The 20,395-nt window shown below is 50.3% G+C and overlaps 1 protein-coding gene across 2 annotated transcripts in view; it reads right to left on the bottom strand.

Moving 5' to 3' along the window:
• The window catches only part of Duox1 (dual oxidase 1), a 35,062-nt gene that overhangs the window by 1,507 nt on the left and 13,160 nt on the right, over positions 1-20,395 (bottom strand). For both annotated transcript variants that reach the window (XM_006234829.4, NM_153739.2), the window contains 19 exons: positions 20,272-20,390; positions 19,596-19,733; positions 18,861-18,974; positions 17,954-18,153; positions 17,189-17,374; positions 13,277-13,502; positions 13,007-13,100; positions 12,616-12,791; positions 10,506-10,575; positions 10,022-10,147; positions 9,028-9,206; positions 8,652-8,882; positions 8,066-8,165; positions 7,805-7,854; positions 6,260-6,387; positions 2,252-2,405; positions 1,654-1,886; positions 1,268-1,426; positions 24-179 (listed from right to left, as the gene is read on the bottom strand). In XM_006234829.4, coding sequence (XP_006234891.1) covers positions 24-179; positions 1,268-1,426; positions 1,654-1,886; positions 2,252-2,405; positions 6,260-6,387; positions 7,805-7,854; positions 8,066-8,165; positions 8,652-8,882; positions 9,028-9,206; positions 10,022-10,147; positions 10,506-10,575; positions 12,616-12,791; positions 13,007-13,100; positions 13,277-13,502; positions 17,189-17,374; positions 17,954-18,153; positions 18,861-18,974; positions 19,596-19,733; positions 20,272-20,390 — 2,839 coding nt within the window. The remainder of the gene's footprint in view (positions 1-23; positions 180-1,267; positions 1,427-1,653; positions 1,887-2,251; positions 2,406-6,259; positions 6,388-7,804; positions 7,855-8,065; positions 8,166-8,651; positions 8,883-9,027; positions 9,207-10,021; positions 10,148-10,505; positions 10,576-12,615; positions 12,792-13,006; positions 13,101-13,276; positions 13,503-17,188; positions 17,375-17,953; positions 18,154-18,860; positions 18,975-19,595; positions 19,734-20,271; positions 20,391-20,395) is intronic.

Below are 20,395 nucleotides of genomic sequence, written 5' to 3'. Positions count from 1 at the left end.
ATGGCTGGCTGGCCCTGGCCTACCAGCATGGTGGTCCTGAGGTCAAACTTCTCAGCCAGCTGAGTGATATAGATGTGCACAGACACCAGGTCCCGGCTGTCATTCTCCTCAACTTCCCGGATGATGTCAGCCAGCCACTCAAACTGCCGCTGAGTCCTTGTCACCCAGATGAAGTAGATCTGAGGACACACACTGGGGCTCAGGGCCAGCTCAGGGTCTGCCTCCCTACAGGTGGTGCATCTCAACATGGGATTCTGCCCTTAGCTAGTCTGTCCCCGCCCCTAGACACCTAGGAAATAAAGTGTACAGGAAGTAGGCCCAGCTTCAATACAGAGATGTATTGACCTTAGACAGAGAGAGGTGGGAGTGAGAAGCAATCTCACCAGACCAAAGAGCCTTCCACCACGGAGCTGAAAGTCTATCAGCTCCAAGCAGCTTTCTCAAGCCAAGTCCACCCTAGCACTTCCTTCAGTGGGTGCTGCTAGTCTGAGCAGCTGACTAGAGGCAGAACTTTTGAGCTAAAAGGCATTTCATAGAACTGCCACCCTAGGGATCCTTAGCTACCTGAAATGTGATTTTTAAAAAAAGGAGGACCCCCTGTGGGGAGCCAACTTAAGCTTTCAAGACAATAAGCCAATTGCTGCAAATGAAGGAACAGAGAAGAGCTGGCACTGGACAAGGACAGGAAAGGAGCTGACACCCTCTGAGTGCAGGCAGCATGTAGGCTGGGCCTCTGCCTGCCGCATTCCAGCACACCTGATTCACCTGCCAGGCCCAGAGAGACAAGCCGGAGCCTGCCACTGGGTCAGAATTACAGAAAAGGGGGCCTGAAGCCTTGGCTATGTTGCTAGGCCAACCCACCTGCAAGTCCTACCTCAGCACCTCCCCGGATCCTGAGACCTAAGCCAGTTTTACTTGTACCCCACCCTAAAGGCACCCTTCCCTCTCCTAGCCGGTGATCCAAGGGCTGGCCTCTTCTGGATGAGGGAATGTGGTTTCATTGCTTGCTTGTTTTGTTTTCCCTTCCTTCAGCCCTTCCTGGGGAGACTCCCACAAGTTACTCCTGCATGGGCACTCCTATGAAGGAGCTCTTGGAACCTGGGTGGGGGCCTACAGTCTTCAGTATACAGATTCTGCTGTCAGGACATCTTTGCAACACACTGCCCCTCTATGGGTTTCAGACCAACTCCTCTTTGTCCGGACATCAGTGACAGGAACGGAGGCAGGAGATGCAACCATTGTTAGGTGAATGGGGGCTGGTACTCACCTTCTTACAGAACACTTGGCAGCTGACTGATGACTTGAAAACCAGGTCTTTGAGGATGGAGGCAAAGGGGGTGACCCCAATTCCAGCTCCCACTAGTACTGACACCTCAAATTTATGCCACTCCTGGTGGCCTTCTCCAAATGGTCCATCGAGGTACAGCTGTAGGGAGTGCAGTGGTTTTTAAATTCAGCTTGGCCATCATTCTGAAGCCCGGAGTGGAAACAGTTGGGAAAGGGAGTTATACAACATCAGGAAAGATACAGGGTAGGGTTGGATCTGTGTCTTTTCTGGGATAGCCAGTCTCTGGCTTGTGGAAGGGGGCAGTACAATGGGGAGCCTGGGATGCTGGGGTTATAAGAGTGAATAGATATCTGAAGTTGGGGCACCTTTGGGTATCTGGCACAGGTGTCACCCGTTGGGGGTGAGTAGATCTCCCTGAGGCGGGTGGTCCAGGGTCCAGCTGCCCGGATGTGCAGGCTGAGTGTGTCCTCGTGGGGTGCAGAAGTCAGTGTGAAAGGGTGGTACTCGGTGGTTCCCAGAGCCAGGCATGCAATTCGAACCCACTGCCCTGACTTATACTCAAAGCCCTGGGGCCTCTGGAACCGCAGGTGGGTCACTCCTGGGAAGGGATGATGCAAGAAACTGTTGTCTTGGAACCAGCAACAGTATGGTCTCCAGAAAGTTCCTCCAACCTCAGCTCTGATAACAAGTAGACATTGTTTTATAGAGCCTTGCCTTGAGGAGGAGCTGGGGGATACACGGGGCACAGGGGAAGCCTGGCCCAGTCTGCTCCACTCTCTGTATTAAGCAGGCCTTAATCTTCTAGCAAAGAACATTTCTTGTCAAATTATTCCTCCCAGTGACTCCAGGCCCCTTCCGCCTCCACTGGGCAAGGCCAGTAGACTGGGGTGGTCTGGGCACTGTTCGTGCTCTGTCAGTTGCCTTAGTAGCCAAGCTGGTTTCCTTACAACCTCCAGGCCTTACCTGAAGGCAGCAGCTCAGCCTTCACCACGCTGATCTCCACCTTCTTCCGGCTCAGGCTCACCAGCTTGTCCCCCACATAGATAATGGCGGGGACCAGGAAGAAGATGTGGAATCGGGGCATCTGGATCAGAGCAAAGCTGCCATGGATGATGAGCTGCACAGACCAGAGAACATGGCTCAGACCCAGGGGTGCATGCAACAGACTGTGGGGCCAGCTTTGGCCTTAGACCCTAGGAACTTCCCCACTGGGGCATCCATTCCCCACCTCATCATCTAGGTTCTAAACAGCCTCTGTCGCCTCCATCCTCCAAAGCATTCCAAAGGAGTTCTACCATCCCAGACATAGCCAAATTGACTCCCACCTGAACTCTGTAAGATACCTAGTGTGTGTATTGGAGAGCATGTGCAGGGTTTGGGGGGGAATCTCAGATGTAGCCCATGCTGGCCTTGAGCTTGTGACGATCCTCCTGCCTCAGCCTTTTGAGTGCAGGATTTACAAGCCTGCATCAACACACCTGGCCAGTGTGACCTTTTGAAGTCCCTTTTTACCATGCCTTCTGTCTAAAAAGCCTTCCCATTATACCCTCTGGCCTTGCAGCGCTCTGGCCTCTAGAACTGTACTAGCTGACTCTTCCTCTCCGCTCTTTAAATACACGACCTTTGGGTTCAGAATAGTTGCTCTTACAGGGCTAAGGGGAAGCCTGTGCTTCCTGCTCCCAGTTCTTCCCATGGCAACTTCCATCCCCCTTCCCAAGCCTCAGCAGAAATGGTGCCTCCTCAGCCTTACGTCAGTCTCATCATATCTCCTCGTTAATCTGCCATCATCCATGATCAGCCTTTGCTCATTCCCATGCATATCAGACTGAATGGTCTGAGGAGGCAGGGGCTGTGCCAGCATTGCTTTGGTTTTTCATAGTGCCTGCTGGATACACACTTGGTTGGGAAGAGGACATCCTATTTATCCTACCTTTTGGTGGCTAAGAACACCTAACTAGTCTATCTTTTCCATGAAATGACCTGGCTGTTACCACCCCCACCCAAGATTCTCTCCCTCCCTCTCTTGTTCTCTAGGGTTTAAGCCTAGAGACTTAGACGAGCTAGGTAAGTGTTAGCCATAGAGCTACATCCAAACTCTTTTCTTTCTTTTTGTTTTGAGGAAGTCTTAACGATTCAGTTAAACTGGCCTTGAACTCACTCTGTAGACCAGGCAGGCTCTGAACTTGCAATCCTCCTACTTCAGTCCCCCAAGTAGCTGGGACTGGAGACATGTGCTGTCAGGCCCTACTACAAGGTTTTCTTTTAGGTCACGCGTGCCTGCTTCCTCTCTGTGGCCTGCGACACTAGTGACCTCCTCTTCACCTCGGTGAAGTTGCTACTTCAGCAAGTGTTCTTCTGGTCCTGCCTCAGCCTTTCCGGCCACTCAGTTTTCAGATCCTTGCTGGCCCCATCTGTCACCCCCAGTCATGGGTGTGGTCCAAGCCTAGTTTCCTCCCTCACTGCTCTTGTCTTTCCATGCTCCACCATGTCCATGGCTCTGATAAGACGTAACCATTCTGCCTTATCAGCCAGCCCTACATGTCCTGCTGCTACCCAGGCCTGTTTCCTTTGTCCCCCGAAAAGTCTATCATCTGCGTGCATGCCCTTCTACCTAGATCCTGCTACCTGGATTGTTCTTCAGTTTCCAGTCAGCCTTGTCACTCTTTAGCGCTCTCTTATGAAGCTGTGGCCTATGTCCCATTTTCTCTCAAAGTCACCCCTGACCAGTAAGTAAACCTTTACTCCGTGGCTTTCTATGGCTTACTGTTTGACCATTCTGCTCAGCAGTTCCTTCTGTGCAGTGTGCATGTGGCACTGGTCTCTGCGGCAAATTCTAAATTCCTAAAGGTAGGGTTTTGAGTTGCTACCTGTTGGACTTCCCTCAGAACTAAGACAGAAGAGACCCTCGGTTGCCATCTGTTTAATTGAAATCAGGTCTCTTGTTCAGGAATTCCTCCCCCAGTCAAGAGTTCCACATTTTTTAATCTTTCCCCCACAGTGGGGGGAGATCAGTTTCTGAATTGCTAACATAGACATTCTTTCTCAGGGTCTGCTCTATACTGGAGTCGTTTACTTATAACTTTCCTTTCTGCCCACAGCCAAGTGCCTCCTTCCACCTCCTGTGATAAGTGAGAAGTTACTTAGTCCTGATCTCCCTACCCATGTTCTCAGTCTGCCAGGCTAGGGCTGCCCAGCAACCTAGTGATGTCTACAAGCAGCACTGAGTCAGGAAGCGGTCTGGGACTTAGGGGATCAAGCTAGCCACTCTACTGGGTCTTCCCACCATTTTATCACCAGGAACAAGAAACATTTTCGTAGCAGAAGCAGTAGGCAGCACCCTAGGGCCCCACACATTATTGGATAGGTAAGAAATTAGTGGGAAGGGAGGAAATTAGTTAACCACAGCTCCCAGAGGAGGGAGAGATTCTTTGGAAATAAACATCAGCAGTTCTAGGAAATATCCGAAGCCAAGCCAGATAGTTATTTCAGAATCAGAAAGTGCTGAACCACAGGCAAGAGTGTGTGTGTGCTGTGTGTGTGTTGTGTGTTCTGTGTATGTGTATTGTGTGTGTATTGTGTGTGTGTGTGTGTGTGTGTGTGTGTGTGTGTATCCCAGCTGTTAGTGAGGACAGAGCTGTATCTGGGAGGAGGGAGAAGGACAACAGGATCAGGCCACACCAGGCAGTGGTACATTCCTAATCTCAGAACAAAGGAGACACCTGTATACTCTATTAGGAAATAAAAATGCTAGTCATGGGGGCTTGGGCTCTTTGAATGCTAGCAGCCAAGCCATCAATCATCTGGTAGGAAAAGTGAAGGCCTTCAGACTTGGGCACCGTGCCCTTTGGGGAATACTGTGTGCCTGAGGTGGGCAATCTGGGTAATAGCACAGGGACCCAGGTCAGAGTCGGCTCAGGAGTTGAGGTGAATCAGCTGATGACAACACAGCGGAGGATGAAGGGATCAGGAGAGGACAGGGAATGTGAAAGAAAGAAGACATGGAGCCTGGGTTGAGAAGGAAACATTATAGGTGGGTAAGAATAGCACAGGTAGAATCCAGCCTCTGCCTGGGCCTTCTCCAACAGATACTGTCAGGCATTGTCTCTAAGTTCTGAGTTAGCTGACAGGCCAGTGTCATGACATCTCCTGGAGAGTGAGTCTACATCAGAAGAATGCCACATCTGTTCTCTGTTCCCTTCTCTGCTTCCTCCTGGCTGCAGGCTCTGGTGTAAGAGATCCCTTCCTCTGCCACCTAGCCTCTGAGTGTCTTCACAGGCCCAAGCCACTCTGTCTCCGGTGTCAGGACCTGAACTCTCTCCTTGGAGCCCAGACCATCTGTACCTCTGTCTGTCTGTCTGTCTGTCCATGGTGTTGTTAATACTTCAGATAATCTCCTTCTCCTCCAGTCATCTGTCTCAGCGTCCTCCTGAAACAATTGCTCCGTCCAAAACCTAACAAGGTGGAGTCTAAAGTTCATCTTATCAGCAATCTGTCTGGTGTTTTAAGTGACCTCATTAACTTTACAAGTGTTCTTTGGCTGGATGATGTGGCTGATGCTTTCTCAGTTGAGATCAGAACAGAACAGAACCCTTTAAACTTTCTCTGAAAGAGTAATTCTTGCTTAAGGTGCAAGAAATCCACCCTGGAACCAAAATCCAGCCGCTCAAAGGTAGAGAAGAACTGGAGAGAAATGGTGTGGGGAAGTCTGTGAGGAAGGGGGAGGAGCCTGGCAGGGCTGCTACCGAAGGAGAAAAAAACCCACGGAAAGGAGGGACTCTTCCAAGAGCCGCATAATGGGGCCAGCCTACTGGAGAGCCTCACTCTATAATTTCCATCTTTGTAGAGGGATGTGGAGAAACGAATACGTGAAATAACTAAGGGGATGGAAAATCAATGTCCCAGCCTTCATGGCCTCCCACGGAATATCTTTTACATACCCCAAAGGCCTGGACCATGGCCAAAAACCCTCACCAGGATGTAGAGAAAAATGTAGAGGTGGTGGGTCAGCCAGAAGCCCCGGAAACTGCGGCGGCGGAAGTGGTGGGAAGCGAAGACATACATGATGGCCAGGGCCAGGAGCAGCAGGACCCCAGTGAGACCTGTGAAGAGGACAGGAGGCAGGAGACTGAGGGACAGTGCCGTGTGGAGGGTGTCCTGGGGTATTCAGTCAGGGTCCCTCTCTACTCTATCCAAACTGGAGGGGTGACAAAGTGGTCTTGAACTTGAGTTCAATGCCCAGGTCATAGATGCCTTCTAATTCAGCATTGCCTATTCATCTTCTTTAGCTGTAATCCTTTCTGCTCGTGTCTTTACATCTTTTTTAAATGTCACCCCTTTCCCTGACCCTCAGGTCCTCAAAAGCAAGGACCACACTAGGCTGCCTCACCACTGAGCCTCCTCCCTGTTGCCAGACCTGGCACACCGCAGGCTTTGTAGAAATGTGTGCTGAATGAATTAGATGCACAGAAATCTCTAGATGACATGGACAGACCTATCAGGCTCTGTCCCCAGGGTGATAAAACTGCACCACCCACTTGGATATCAGAGGACTTGACAGGAACTCTGAACCAACCTGTGCATGGGGCCATACTAACCCAGCAAATGGCCAGAGTTCTTTGTCCAGCCTGGAGTTGGTAGAAAGCCCCATCCTCTTTCATGGAGGGTCCCATGTCAGGGGTACAGAGAGGGTAATGCTGGAGCCAGGATGGGGGGGTGTGGAAACCCAGAATACCCTCCAGTGATCAAGGAGGAGAGGGGCAGTAATTAGGAAGATTAGAGCCCTGATGTGTGGAAAAGCAAAGGTTAAGAAGGGATTGAACCGCAGCCTGTAAACTTGCGAGCAGAGAGAGGAGCATAAATACAGTCTTATCCACCAAATCCCAGTGTGCTAAAGTCAGCAAGCGCCCTCTGAAGTTCAAAGCAGTAGGATTACAAAAAAAAAAAAAAAAAAAAAAAACCTGCTGTATTTCACAGAAAGGCGTGCATAGGAAATACATTACTCCCAAGAGGGGACGGACTGAAATAGAAATAGGTTTAGACAAGTCTTAATAGATTCACAGCTATTAGCTCTGACGCAGCTGATTGTAGGAAGCTAGGACTATCTCCCCCCACCCCACCCACCTTCCGTGACCTTTGTCAAGAAATCTTACGTGTGGGTAGGGACTTATGTCTAATTTAATAAAAAGCCAAGTCTTCTCCCATGCAGCTGGGACACAGCATTCCTCAGAGCAAACGTCATGACAGGTAGATGTATTATGAAGAGGGACCTACTCCCAATCCCCTAAGAGCTGGTCCAGATTGGGGTCCAGGAAGCCCTTTCCAGGGAGGAACTAGCCCAAGGTTGGGGGAGTTAGAATGCAGTCAAGCTAAGTCTTACAACCAAGGAGTGTCCTCGGGGACAGAGGACAGAGCTTGGCTTACTGTAAGAGTTGAGAAGGTTTAGCTGTTCAGTGACAGAACCCAGAGCCTAGAGTTTAGAGTGAAGCCCAGACATTGACAGAAGGGAGGGGCTCTCACCTGGCACAGTCTGGAAGAACCACCAGTAATACTTCTGAGGGAACTCCGACCTGTGCGGAAGACAGAGCAAAGCAGTGAGGAGCGGTCTCTGGGACCTCTCCTCCAGTTCCCAGAGGAGCAGCACGACCTAGTCACCAGGCTCTCCTCCTGCCAGTGGCTCAGCTTGCTCATTGCCAGTTTATCCCAGAAAGGGACACTGTCCTCTAGGCCAAGAAGATTTATCCTTTCCCTTCAAGAAATTCACTCCTGACACACACTTACCCGTCATCGTGGAAGAGGTCAGGGAAGAGGCAAGAGAGGACACTGAGGGGGCTGATGGAGAACAGGTACACATTCACTACGTGGCCAGCACTGTGTAAGACTAAGAGAGACCAGACATGGTGGTTAGCCCAGGGACAGCCAAGTGAGGGTGCACGACACATTCAAGTGGCAAACAGGGTTGAACGAAACAGCACCTTTGGGTTGCTGACCTGTAATCAACCTCCTGCTCCTCCCCCGTTCAAGCCCCCGAACACAACCACATGAGTCTAAAATTAGATGATTGGAAGCACATCCCTATGGTTTCTTTCACAGATCCGTTTCAAAGCAAAAGAACTAGGAAAGCAATCATTGGCATCCTTGTGCTAGAGTCTTGGTAGATTGTCGGAAGTTGGGGCAGGGATGCCCTCGAAAATACGAGAAAAGCCAGTCAGGGAAGGGTGGGCTCTTGGCTAACTCCATCCTAGTGGAGAAGGCACCCCAAATTGCTTTAAAGTTAGGTACAAATGACGGTGGGGAGGAGTGCGAGAGGAGAGGAAGCCAGCAAGGGCAAAAGGCACCAAGAGAACTCCCGAGCCGCAGCCCCTGCCTGTAAGGATGATGGCTGTGGAGGCGATGAAGCGGTGGAAGTCCACAGCGGCATCAAAGGGAATGTAGCGGTTGAGGAAGGTCTCCCGCAGGAAGGTGATGAGGTTGCGGCACATAGTGAGCAAAATGTAGGAAAACATGAAGGAGATGCTGGCCGCCGTGCCTCGGGACAGGATGATGCCCACACGGGTAGTATCGGTGATGCCGCTGTGGTGCGCGGCAAACGCATAGTCTGTGGAGGGGGAACCGGTGCAGTTGTAGGCGACGCTATTGTCTTTTACTGCAGCCCGCCCTTCCCCCAACCCCACAACGGGGTGCGTGTCACTCACAATAAGCCCCAATTCCCGGCCCCAGACTTGCGGTATGATGTCACTCACAGTAGGCTCTCTCCAGGAAGAGCGCCCCAGTGATGGTGTAGAACACTGCCACACAGCCAATGTGGCGCCTGTAGTTCTCAATGAAGCGCTTGAACTGCTGCACGGTTTGGTGGCGGCGGCTGCGTTGAAACTTCTCTCGGTGCGCCTCAGTGAACAGTAAGGGCTGGAATGAAGTTACCCTGGAAGAGAGGAAACCTTAGCCTTTGGCTTGTGAGCTCAATACCAGTGGAAACCTGCTACCCCAAGGGGGAGCCTCTAAGGGACAGCCTGGGAAGGACAGACCCAAAGGCTTTGCCCCACTGTCTAAGTGAGGTCTAACATCCTAGTAGTTACTTCATCTCCGAGGATACACTCTGTCTACAACAGGGTCCATTCACAGACAGTCCCTTCCTCTCCCTGTTTGTAGTTCCTACCAGGCACCCACAGTGAGGCTTTGGAAGACTCAAGAGGCCTGTCACAGTTAGCTTGAGCAGTCAACTTGGCACACTTGGTATCTGGTTGGCATACTTGTGGAGCAGTTTTTCCTTATTAATGTCAGCAAATCCAGCCGACCATGGGCAGTGCCATCCCTAGACAGGTGAGCCTAGGCTGGACAGGAAAGGGAGCTGAACAAGCTAGAGGAAGCAGGCCAAGAACCAGTGTGTCTTTGTGGTTTCCGTTTCTCACTCCTGCCTTGGGCCTCTCTATGATAGAGTGTAACCTGTTAAGCCCTTCCTCCCGGAGTTGCTTGTACTCATGGTTTTGTCTTAGCAACAAAACCTAATTAGGGCAGGCCCTCTGTAAAGGCCCTCCTGACTCCCCAGGCAAAGGGAGAAAACATCCTTAAGTTTCCCTTGCCCTCCCTACCATTCTAAGATGCATCAGTATGGTGCGCCAGACTCGCTGCACCAAAGTATTGTGGGGCAGGGAATATCCGCCCATAAAGCAGACTGCCCTGAACCACGCAGTGGATTGTTGGAGGGATGCGTAGACTTCGGGGCCACAGCAGGCATACTTTTTGCCAAACCTCCGTCGAATCTCTTGAGGAGGGTCCGTGTCCACGGGGCACTGCAGTCTCTGTGGGGATGACGCTGTCTTCGTATTGTTTCGGGCACAATGGGCGCTCATTCTAGGTGAAGGGCTAGGAAGGAAAGGCAAAGGGTACCATTTGACCCCTGCGGCCCTGCTCTACCTCCAAACTGACTGTCCGGGAAAGATCAAAACCATCCACTCAGCACAGCAAGATTCCCACAGATAGGCAGACACACAGAGGGCATACATCCCAGGTGAGGACACTTGGCCCAGGCAGTAAGCGAGCTTTGCCGAAACTCAGCAGACATTTTCCTTATCTTGATGAAGGATGTGTCTGTCCACTTGGAGGAAGTGGGGCCCTTTTCTGTTTGCATGACCGTGCCGCACAGGATAGTGGGGAGGGGGAGGCCAACCTCAGCCGTTCTTGGCAAATGACAACTACCCAATACGCACAGATGGGAGCTTACCAGATCTTCTCCTGGCTGATGTAGGAGGCTCTCCGGCAGAGGTTCTTGATCACTTCCGGCACTTCCACCCCTGTGGGTGGTGCAGAGCTTGGTTAGGGAACAGCTCAGAGCCCAGAGTCTAGGAGAGCTTGGCTCAAAGTGCAGTGTCCCCTTCTTCCTATGCCCAAGCCTGTAGAAAGGCTCCATTAGAAAGAGCTCATGCCTCAGGGTACCCAAGCCTCAGCTCTTGGCCCCCTTGGGAGCTACACTCACCTGTCAGTGACAGATAGCTATAAGGGAGGTCGCTCAAAACTCTTTCTATTCTGTGTTTGGAATTGTTCACAATAAACCCTGGAGACTTCCTCTCACTGATCTCTCAGGGCTGAGCAGAGCAAGGCCAAGCTACAAGTTCAAGTGCTTAGGAAGTCTGGGGCCTCCAAGGGGCTTCTAAGTTCTGAGCCAACCCCAAAGATGTCTTGGCTCATGGTAAACTGGTCTATGTGAAGCACAAGTGTTTAAAGGTTTGCTTGTTTTAAGGTTACATTTGCTGGTGCTCATATCCATGTATCCATGTACATCACACACGTGCCTGGTGCCTGAGGAGGTCAAACAAGAACATCTGATGCCCTGGAACTTGGTGACAAACGGTTGTGAGCCGCCACGTGCTTACTGGGAACTGAACCTGGGTCCTCTACAAGAGCTCTTAACCACCTGATCCTACCTACTCTAACATCAAGTAATTAAAACCAAGTACAGACATTCACTCTCCAATTCTCAGTAAACAGCAAATGTGTCGAAATAGGAATGAAGAGTGGATTCTGCCGAAAAGGGAGGGGCTGCCGAAAAGAGAGGGACTGTTTGTAATATTCTTGTGCCTTTTTCTGTCATGCGAAACCTTCACCAAATAAGATCAGAAGAGAACACAAAACGCGGTGATGATTAAAAGTGAAACAAGACACCACGCATAGTTAACCTTCTGCTTGATCCTCAGTCCCTTGCCTCCGTATCCCAGGGCAGAATATCCCAGCAACTGTGTAGCCTGACTCACTTCCTGGTGCCTCCCTGGCCTCTGCCCACCCTTAGGCCCAAGTGCCCATCATCTTGGCTTGGTAGGAAAAGCTACAAACTCATCTTTCCTCTTCAGCAGCTTCCCTTGCCCTCGGGCCAGAGGAAGCCTCATGCCGAAGTCTATTCACATCTTGCCCAACTCGCTCCTGTCTCTCAGCAGTGCTGCCAGCCCCCACTTGTCTCATAATCTGGGAAGGACTGTGTTTGGTCTCAACATGCCCCGAGAAGAATCACGAAGACAATGTGACAGCTCAGAACAGGCCACACACAGACCCCCTGCTTGTTATTTGTCCCTTCCCTCTCTGAGACCCTGCCCTCCACCCATGTGAGTCAGACACAGGTATGGTAAGAAGGAGCAGGAAGGACAAAAGAGATAGACTGTGATGTACTCAGCAAACGCTTACTGAGAGCACTTAACCAGAAGATAGGGTGGGAGTTGGGGGGACTAAACCCCAAATATACCCGAACCATGCAACCCAACTGAGGAGAACATAGCCTGGTCCAAATAGAGAGGTAACAAAGAGACATTGTCTTCTCCCTGCTCCAAGCATAGAGGTGCAAGGGTGGGGTGGCTTTGGCTAGGAGCCAGGAGAAGCAGGGTTCCAGGCAACGTCTCCTAATGAAGACTTGTGTAGTAGCACACATCAGTTACCTCAGAACTTTAGAGGTAGAGGCAGGAGGACAGCCACAAGTTCAAGGCCAGCCTAGTCTACATTACAAGTTCCAGGCCACCCACCATACACATAGCAAGACTCTGTCTCAAACAAACAAAAGTCTTCAACCCCACCCTGACCCCACCCACTGCAGCAGCCAGGAGACATTCATAAGCCCAGGGCATTTCGTCTTCTTGGGCCCCTTTCTCCATACAGATAAAAATAGATTAGCAGTATCATTTGATAATTGCATGGGTATAAAAGACTATAATCCACTAATCCATATCATGTAGTCGTTATTATATTGACTTTTCTTCTGGTTTTTAAATAAAGTATTTCTGTGGGCTCCTAAAAGTATATAGGAATTATACCAGACAAGTAAATTAGCCCTGATGACCGGGCAGCCCCACCTTTGACACAGAGCTGTGTGAATCGGAGATCGCTGTCGTGGTCGCGCAGCATGAAATGGAAGTCCTCCCAGGTCAGCTCCTCCTTGTCCTGGAAGCCCGACTCCCAGAACATGGACTCCACCACCTCAGCCAGCTGGTCCTTGGACAGGCAGTTGTTGGAGATCTCGATGAAGGACCTAGGGTTGGAAGCAGGTCCCAAGCCCAGACACAAAGGCTCATTGGCTTCCATAAGAGTCCCAGCTCGCTGAATTCCAAGCCTCCTATTAGTTCTAGAAGGCTCCGGTTACAAAGATAAAGAGGATGCCCCCTACTTCCCCTTTATACTTCTGCTATCCCATTGATGGCCCCTTCCCCATGGCATTCCCTGTCCTGCCCACTGGTGAGGACCAACCTTAGCATCCTAATGAACTCATCCTTAGAGATGAGACCATTCCCGTCAAAGTCATACATTCGGAACATGAGGCGAGACTTCTCCTCTGGGGAGCCTGGAAGGAGGGTTCTGTGAGGAGAGACCTACCCAACCTCTAGAAACCCTTTCTAGACTACCAGGCATCTGCCATAGTTGAAGACCAAGCCTCAGACTCTCCATCTCCAATAGGTCAGCCATACTTCAACATCAGTGCCCCACCTCTGTCTGGACAATTATTCTCTCCTTCCTCACCTTTCATGAAGACCACCAGGATGTCCAGGAACTCCCGGAAGGACAGGTAGCCATTGCCATCCTTGTCGGCCAGAGAAAACATGGACTCCACAAACATATCCTGGGGCTTGAGGCCTAGGGAGTCCGCAAACTCAGCTCTGCTCAGCTCGCAGGTCAGAGCCTCACGCACTTTTGTCGAAGAGTCCAGTGGCAGAGTCCCTGCATCTGCTTGATTGATGTCTAACACCTGCATTTAGGCAGCCCCAGAGGTGGTTGTTGGGGGCAAAGAGGATGCATCTTTCACTTACAGGTTGATGGGGCTACTTCCTGAGGCAAATATTTGTCCAGCACACGCTCCATAAGCAGCCCAGGCCTATTGGTAATTATATTTATACCACAGAGTCCTAGCCTTCTGACTTAGCTGCCTGAACCAAGTATGTATATTTGACCCAACCTGGGTATTTGGAGTTAGAACCAAGAGGTCCCAGATATGCTTTGAGGTGAAGACAATTGGTTCAGAGTCACATGGGGAAGAAGAGTCAGGCCTTGTTTGCTGGCAGCTTTCTCTTCCGGATCTTCCCACCCCCCAAGCCAAAGACCCCACTTTGAGGTTCCTGAGACTATGTGAATCCTTCATGTCTGACTTACATCTCAAGGGTTTGGGAGAGGAGAATTCTTATTATGGGTCACCTCCATCTTACCCAGGGACTGCCCAGAAGGGAGCAGACGGAGAGGGAAGCAGGTAGGCCGCAGGCCACAATACCTGTTTTTCCTGCCTATCGACATCTGCTTAGTCCAGGCCTGACTGTGTTCTCATGAGGCAAGCATTGTAGCTTCAGACAAGGGGCTTTAGTGGAAAGAGCCTGGGGCTGGAGGTAAGAGACCTGGGTTCATGTCCCAACGCTGCACCTGTGTGCTACATAACCTCAGGCACATCCCTTTGTTTGTCTGGGGTTCCTTTCCTCACAGGTTGTGATGGAAATCAGCAAGAGAGGCTGCAGAGGGAAGGGCGGCTATGGGGACAGCTGACAGTCCATTAAACTTCCAGAACAAGGTCTTCCCTCCATCCTGATGAAATCCTACGTGAGTGAAGATGCCCAGATCCTACTTGTGCCCAAGCAAGGAGCCCTACTCTATCAGTCGAGGGTCCCTTGTTTCTTGGGCAAACTCCACATTCAATTAGGTGGAGAGTTAAGTCTGACCCAGAATCCATGTGAATAGGCCCATTAAATGACCATATCCCATATGAATCCTCTCCCAGCTAGCCTCCTTGCTCCTTCTCAGACGTTTATTCTTTCTCTCCCTTCTACAGTGCTTAGTTCTACTCTCTCCTTTCTCCTGGGCCAAAACTCTTCCAACTTCCCTGGGCCAAAACTCTTCCAACTTGCCAATCTTACATCATGAACTTGCACCAGACTGAAAGCTTTTCTTCTCTAACATCACTTTTATAATCGTCATCCCTTACCAGTCCTCTGTGTGACTATCACCACCATCCCAACAGAATAATTAACTTGTTAGGTATGGCATGCATGCTGTATTCATGTCTACCCATAAGCCCCATGCTGGGGACAGAACCCAGAGTCTTACACATCCCAGCAAGTACTTTACCACCAAAACATGTCCACAGACATTGTTGGTTTTGAGACTGTAGCCCAGGCTGGACTCGAACTCCAAATCTTCCTGTTTCTCCTTTTCAGTGCTAGGGCTAGAGCTGTGTGCCACCATGCTTTCTACATTTAACCTTCCATCTCTACTGTTACCTTTATTTCTATCCAGGTTACCTCTATTTTCATACTAGATGTGGACAGCAGTCTTGGGATTTTCCCCTCTATCAGCTTTTTCCACATCTTCCCGGCTGGTCTCAGAAGTGCACATGACAGATACTACATCTCCATGGTGCACTCCCCAAAGAAGGAATAAAGTATAGCTCTCAGGGGCCCCACAGTACTGGCTTGCCCTCCTTCTTTCCTGCCCATTGTCTCCCTGGAGTCTTGCATCAGGAGTCAGGATTCAGATGGGTTGGGACATCTTTGCAGTAAATATGAGAAGAATTTAGAGACTGCTCTTGCAGAGGAGAACTAGCCCGAGGGGGCCTACAGACCCCTCAAAGCAGAGCACTTCTTGGCATCTGTGCCTTGATTTTCTGTATCTCCTCTGGGCTTTCATTTCCTGCTCAGCTCAGGCACAAAGGCATGGTAATTGCTTAATGAGTATCTCTCTGAAACCTGAAACCAGGGGCTGGAGAGGTGGCTGGGGGGAAAGAGCACATTCTTCTCTTCAAGGGGATCCAAGTTCAGTACCCAACACTCACATTAGGTTTCTCAGAAAGTTCACAACCTCTTGCCTGGCACTCAAGTCCCAGAGGGATGTGATAACCTCTGCCCTCTGCTGGCACCTACACTCATTTGTCCCTCGCCAATGTGGACATAGTTAAAAATAAATCCTTTTGAAAAAGCAAAACAAAACACTCCCTGATGTCATTGGGGTGGGGTGATCAGTCCTAAATTTACCTAATCTATCTCATCCCTTTTTTAAGGATGAAGACATCGAGAGGAGAGAACAAAGGTATTTTGCCACCAGACTTTACATCCTGTTCTAGACCCCTGAAAATCTCTAGTTGCTGCCATGCCCCTGCAGTCACCTTGGTCTTCAGGAACAGCAAGCAGAGCCTGCAGGCAGATCACCCTGTGATGATATCACACTCTAAACAGAAGCAGGTACTCCATGATAGGAACTGAGGCTACCCACATAAGCAAAATAATTCATCTTATGGGAACCAGAATGTTTCCCTAGTAACAGGGAATAACTGAAATACTAACCAACCAGACCATGGTTTGACCAAGATTAACCAACTGTGCATGCCTCTAGGCCCCCTCTTCTGCCCTTTCCCTATATAACCCAGAAGTGCTTGTCAGTACCCTCAAAGGCAGTGTGTAGATGTTCCATATGTCTTCCCAAAATGGCTATGTTGATTAGATTCCTTCCCTGAGTAGCTACCATTACTTTGATTTGTGAGGCAAGTGGCTGAACCTAATCTGTTGGGACACACTCTTACCCCCACACCTTCAGATCTGGCCTCTGGCCTAGGATTCCAGTAACATAAAAGGTTGGCCTAAATCTGGACAGACTTTTCAGCTGAGAATTCAAGCCTTGAGATCTGAGTGATCACCCCTCTGGCCTCATGGAGGAAAGCATGCCACCACAGATGCGCGTGCACACACTCACTCACACATACCACACACACACACACACACACACACTCACTCACACATACCAGACACACACACACACTCACTCACACATACCACACACACACACACACTCACACATACCATACACACACATACATACCACACACACACACACTCACACATACCAGACACACACACACACACTCACTCACACATACCACACACACACACACCACACACACACTCACTCACACATACCACACACACACACACTCACTCACACATACCACACACACACACATACATACCAGACACACACTCACTCACACATACCAGACACACACACACTCACTCACACATACCACACACACTCACTCACACATACCAGACACACATACACTCACACATAACACACACACACTCACACATACCACACACACACACACATACATACCACACACACACACTCACTCACACATACCACACACACACACTCACTCACACATACCAGACACACACACACACTCACTCACACATACCACATACACACACACACCCCACACACACTCACTCACACATACCAGACACACACACACTCACACATAACACACACACACTCACACATACCACACACACACTCACTCACTCACACATACCACACACACACACACACTCATTCACACGTACCCCCCCACACACACACACACAAGCTTGCACACCAGAACCGATCCCATGAACACACCTGGGAGAAAAGGTGCCTGAAAAAAGTCTCCAGGAGGTGACCCCGCTGTTGCCTGGTCACTGCTGCCCTCATCAGCTCCTGCTCCCTCAGCTCCCACTCCTGGAAGCTCAGTCCATTCTCCTTCAGAGCTGCCCTGATGTTTTCCACCAGTGCCTGCCGTTCCTCCTCCATGTTAAACAACAGCACCTTTGAAGGTAGCAAGAGCAGAGGCAAACGTGTCACAGCCTCTAAAGGAAGGTGTTTCACATGGAACGCACAGGGGTCATTGGTACGGCCTTGCGAACGACAAGATTATCTTTCATTTACAAGGAGAGAAAAAGTGCTTTAGTGAGCCATATTCCACACTGGAGAAAAGCTGGGGGGATTGGAGCATAGGGTGGAGTGGACCACAGGTAGTCAGAACCCATGATCAGCTTCCTATCTAACTCCCCTCCAAGTCCTGATTTGGATGTAAAGTGAATAAATAAATTAATTACTGGGAAGAAAAGACAAAGAAAATCCTCTAGTGTCTGAAATAATAGAATAGGAAAGAGAGAACCCAGGTTCTTCTAGGAACTCATGGCTAGGACTTATAACCAAAGAAGGAGGCTGCCAGCTGCTGCCAGGGCATGAGGAGACCATGTAAACCAGCAGATCCAGAACAGGACAGACATGTTCAAATTTATCTCTCTATCAGGTACTACATCTGGGGACTAGAAGCCAAAAACCCTGTCTCCTGGCTCAGTGTTCCTTTCCCTTTACTTAACTGCCTCGTTTGGGCCATACCAGGTCGTACTCCTTGGGGATCTTGAGCAGCAGGGTGCGGCGTCCACGGTTGCTGGACAGGATGAGGTTGACCTGCTGTGGGGGCCGCAGCTGGATGGTACGGAGCACAGTGAGCCTGCCATCCACGACTCGGATCTGTCCAGGCTGTAAGTGCACAAGCACTGGCCTACAGGGTTCCTTGCGGCCCTGCCACTCCAAAGCTGGGAAGCAAGAGATGGGGCTGGGTCAGCTGGGGTGCAGAAGAACACATAGGGAGGAGAGAGAGAGAGAGAGAGAGAGAGAGAGAGAGAGAGAGAGAGAGAGAGAGAGAGAGACAGCAACTTGACCCCTCCCTGGACTCTGAGGGTCATTCTCTCCTCAACAGTTCTGCTGTTCCTCTAACCCACAAGGCAAATAAGGGCCACTGTGTCCTGAGTGTTTGCTGGGTGCTCACGGTAGTGCTTTTGATTAGCTATTAATGTTTCTTCACAACCTAAGATCTAGGCAATGTTAGGGTTGCTACTTTACAGATAAGAAAAGACAGGTTTAGAGAGATTTAAAACAAAATCTGCCTAAGGTTCAACAGCTAGTCCACAGCAGTGGAGCCAAGATTCCAATCTTACTTGACTTCAGAACTTCATTAATTACTCCTGTTGCCTGCAATTCCAGCACAAGATGCCGCAAAACCATTCAAGACTTATGAATCATAGCCCTTTGAGATGAAGGCAGGGTCTTATGACTCTTCTACTCCGTTGCATTCCATTTATTTAGGATCATTGGGAGGAGCTTTGCAGCTTGGAAAACTGCAGACCCAGTAGTGTTCCCCAACCTGCCCAGGCTTCACCTACAGCCTTGGGAATGAGGGTCTTTTCTCTTGGATTTCTAGGATGGGGGTAAGGATCATAGCCCTGGCTACCCCCAGGCCTACCTTCCACTCCCCCTACAAGCTTCTCGCACATGATGCTCTGGCGGTCTTGTCTCTGGAGCCTCTTGAAATTCCTCATCCGAAGCCGGGCAACAATCCAGGCACTGAGGAGGCTGACTGGTGTGAGAGTGGAGAAGGATGTTCAGGGAACAGTGGTCATCAGAGAAAGAAGTCACTCCCTTCTCAACTCTTTTCATAGGAAGAGCTCCTACCATTCCTACCTTCTGAGCCTCCTGATGCCCAACTTTCAGATTGCGAGGCTCCATAGAGGGAGCACGTTGCAACCCATGGGAAGCTCTGGGTAGTGTCTAAAATATCAGCCACCATTGCTTCCATTACTCAAGTCTCTTCCCAGCCAGAAACTAAGTCCAGATTCCTCAAGCCACAAGCTAAACGCACCATAGCAGGCTGCCGGGCCACCCACACACAGCCATATCACGCTCCTGTTCCAGAAACTGTGTCTGCCCCAGCTCTGCTTCTCAACTGAGGATTTGTCTCTCCTAGCTCCTAGGCTGGCAGGCTCTCACAAACAGACTCTTATGGACCAAGCTGGGCTGGGGGCATCTCCCTGGAGTTCGCTTATCTGCAGCCAGACACCTTTCCCTCCCCTAACGCTTTTCTCACCATCCAGGACAGCATTCTGCATCGTTTGTTGTTATTGCATAAAGATAACCCCAGCCCACCCCCTAGATTACACCTTTCAATAGCCCCACCTTGCCCACCCCATTACTCTCCTACCTAAGGGGAAGCAGCAAAGGGTCCCAATGGTGAGTCCGAAGCCAAATCCACTCCCCTTGAAATAGTCCCGAACGAAGAGGGGGGCACAGGCTGGCAGGCCCTGGGTGCTGAGCTGGCTTGGCTGTGGACAGGGGTCTCCTAGGGAGGAAGTCAGAATACTCAGTACGATGACACAGTCTGGCACAAGGTCACTGAGGAGGGTGCTAGCGGAGAAGGTGGGGGTGATCTGGGAACTAGAGAGGACGGGACTGTTTACCCCTGTCATTGCTGTAGTATGATGGCATTTGCCCATGTGGATACCAAGCAGGTCCCAGCATGAACCTCGAAGTCTCTAACCCTGCCCGCCCGGCCCCCACATCTTTTTTCAGCTGCAGTGGAATATTTACCCTCATTTGGCCCTCTGACTACCACTCCCAGCCCCATCCAGGTCCATCTGAATGTAAGAATCTTCCTCCCTTTGAGAGAGTTGGCCCTGCCCCCAATTCATCATCTACTAAGCTTGTGAAAAGGGAAACTGTATGTGGCAACCCTGGCACCTAAAACCAAATTTCTCCAGTGCAGAACCCTAGTTCACACCACACTTGGAGTGGTCATCCAGCCACATCAAACCAAGCCTTCAGTTGAGAAAGGACAAGACTGGACCAACGTCCCCTCCAACTACTTCTAGGTAACTTACCTGCAAGCCAAAAGAAGACACTGGGCTGTAGGGCACTGGGGTCCACGTTGGTGACAGCCACTAGAATATCCCGTAGGGAAGTGTTTCGGATCTCTGCAATCTCTTCCTTAGAGAACAATCTGGG

The sequence above is a fragment of the Rattus norvegicus genome, chromosome 3 (assembly GCF_036323735.1).
Source record: "Rattus norvegicus strain BN/NHsdMcwi chromosome 3, GRCr8, whole genome shotgun sequence".
In the NCBI taxonomy this organism is placed as follows: Eukaryota; Metazoa; Chordata; class Mammalia; order Rodentia; family Muridae; genus Rattus; species Rattus norvegicus.
The sequence above is the reverse complement of the archived record's forward strand: the minus strand, read 5'-3'. Positions and strand labels throughout refer to the sequence as shown.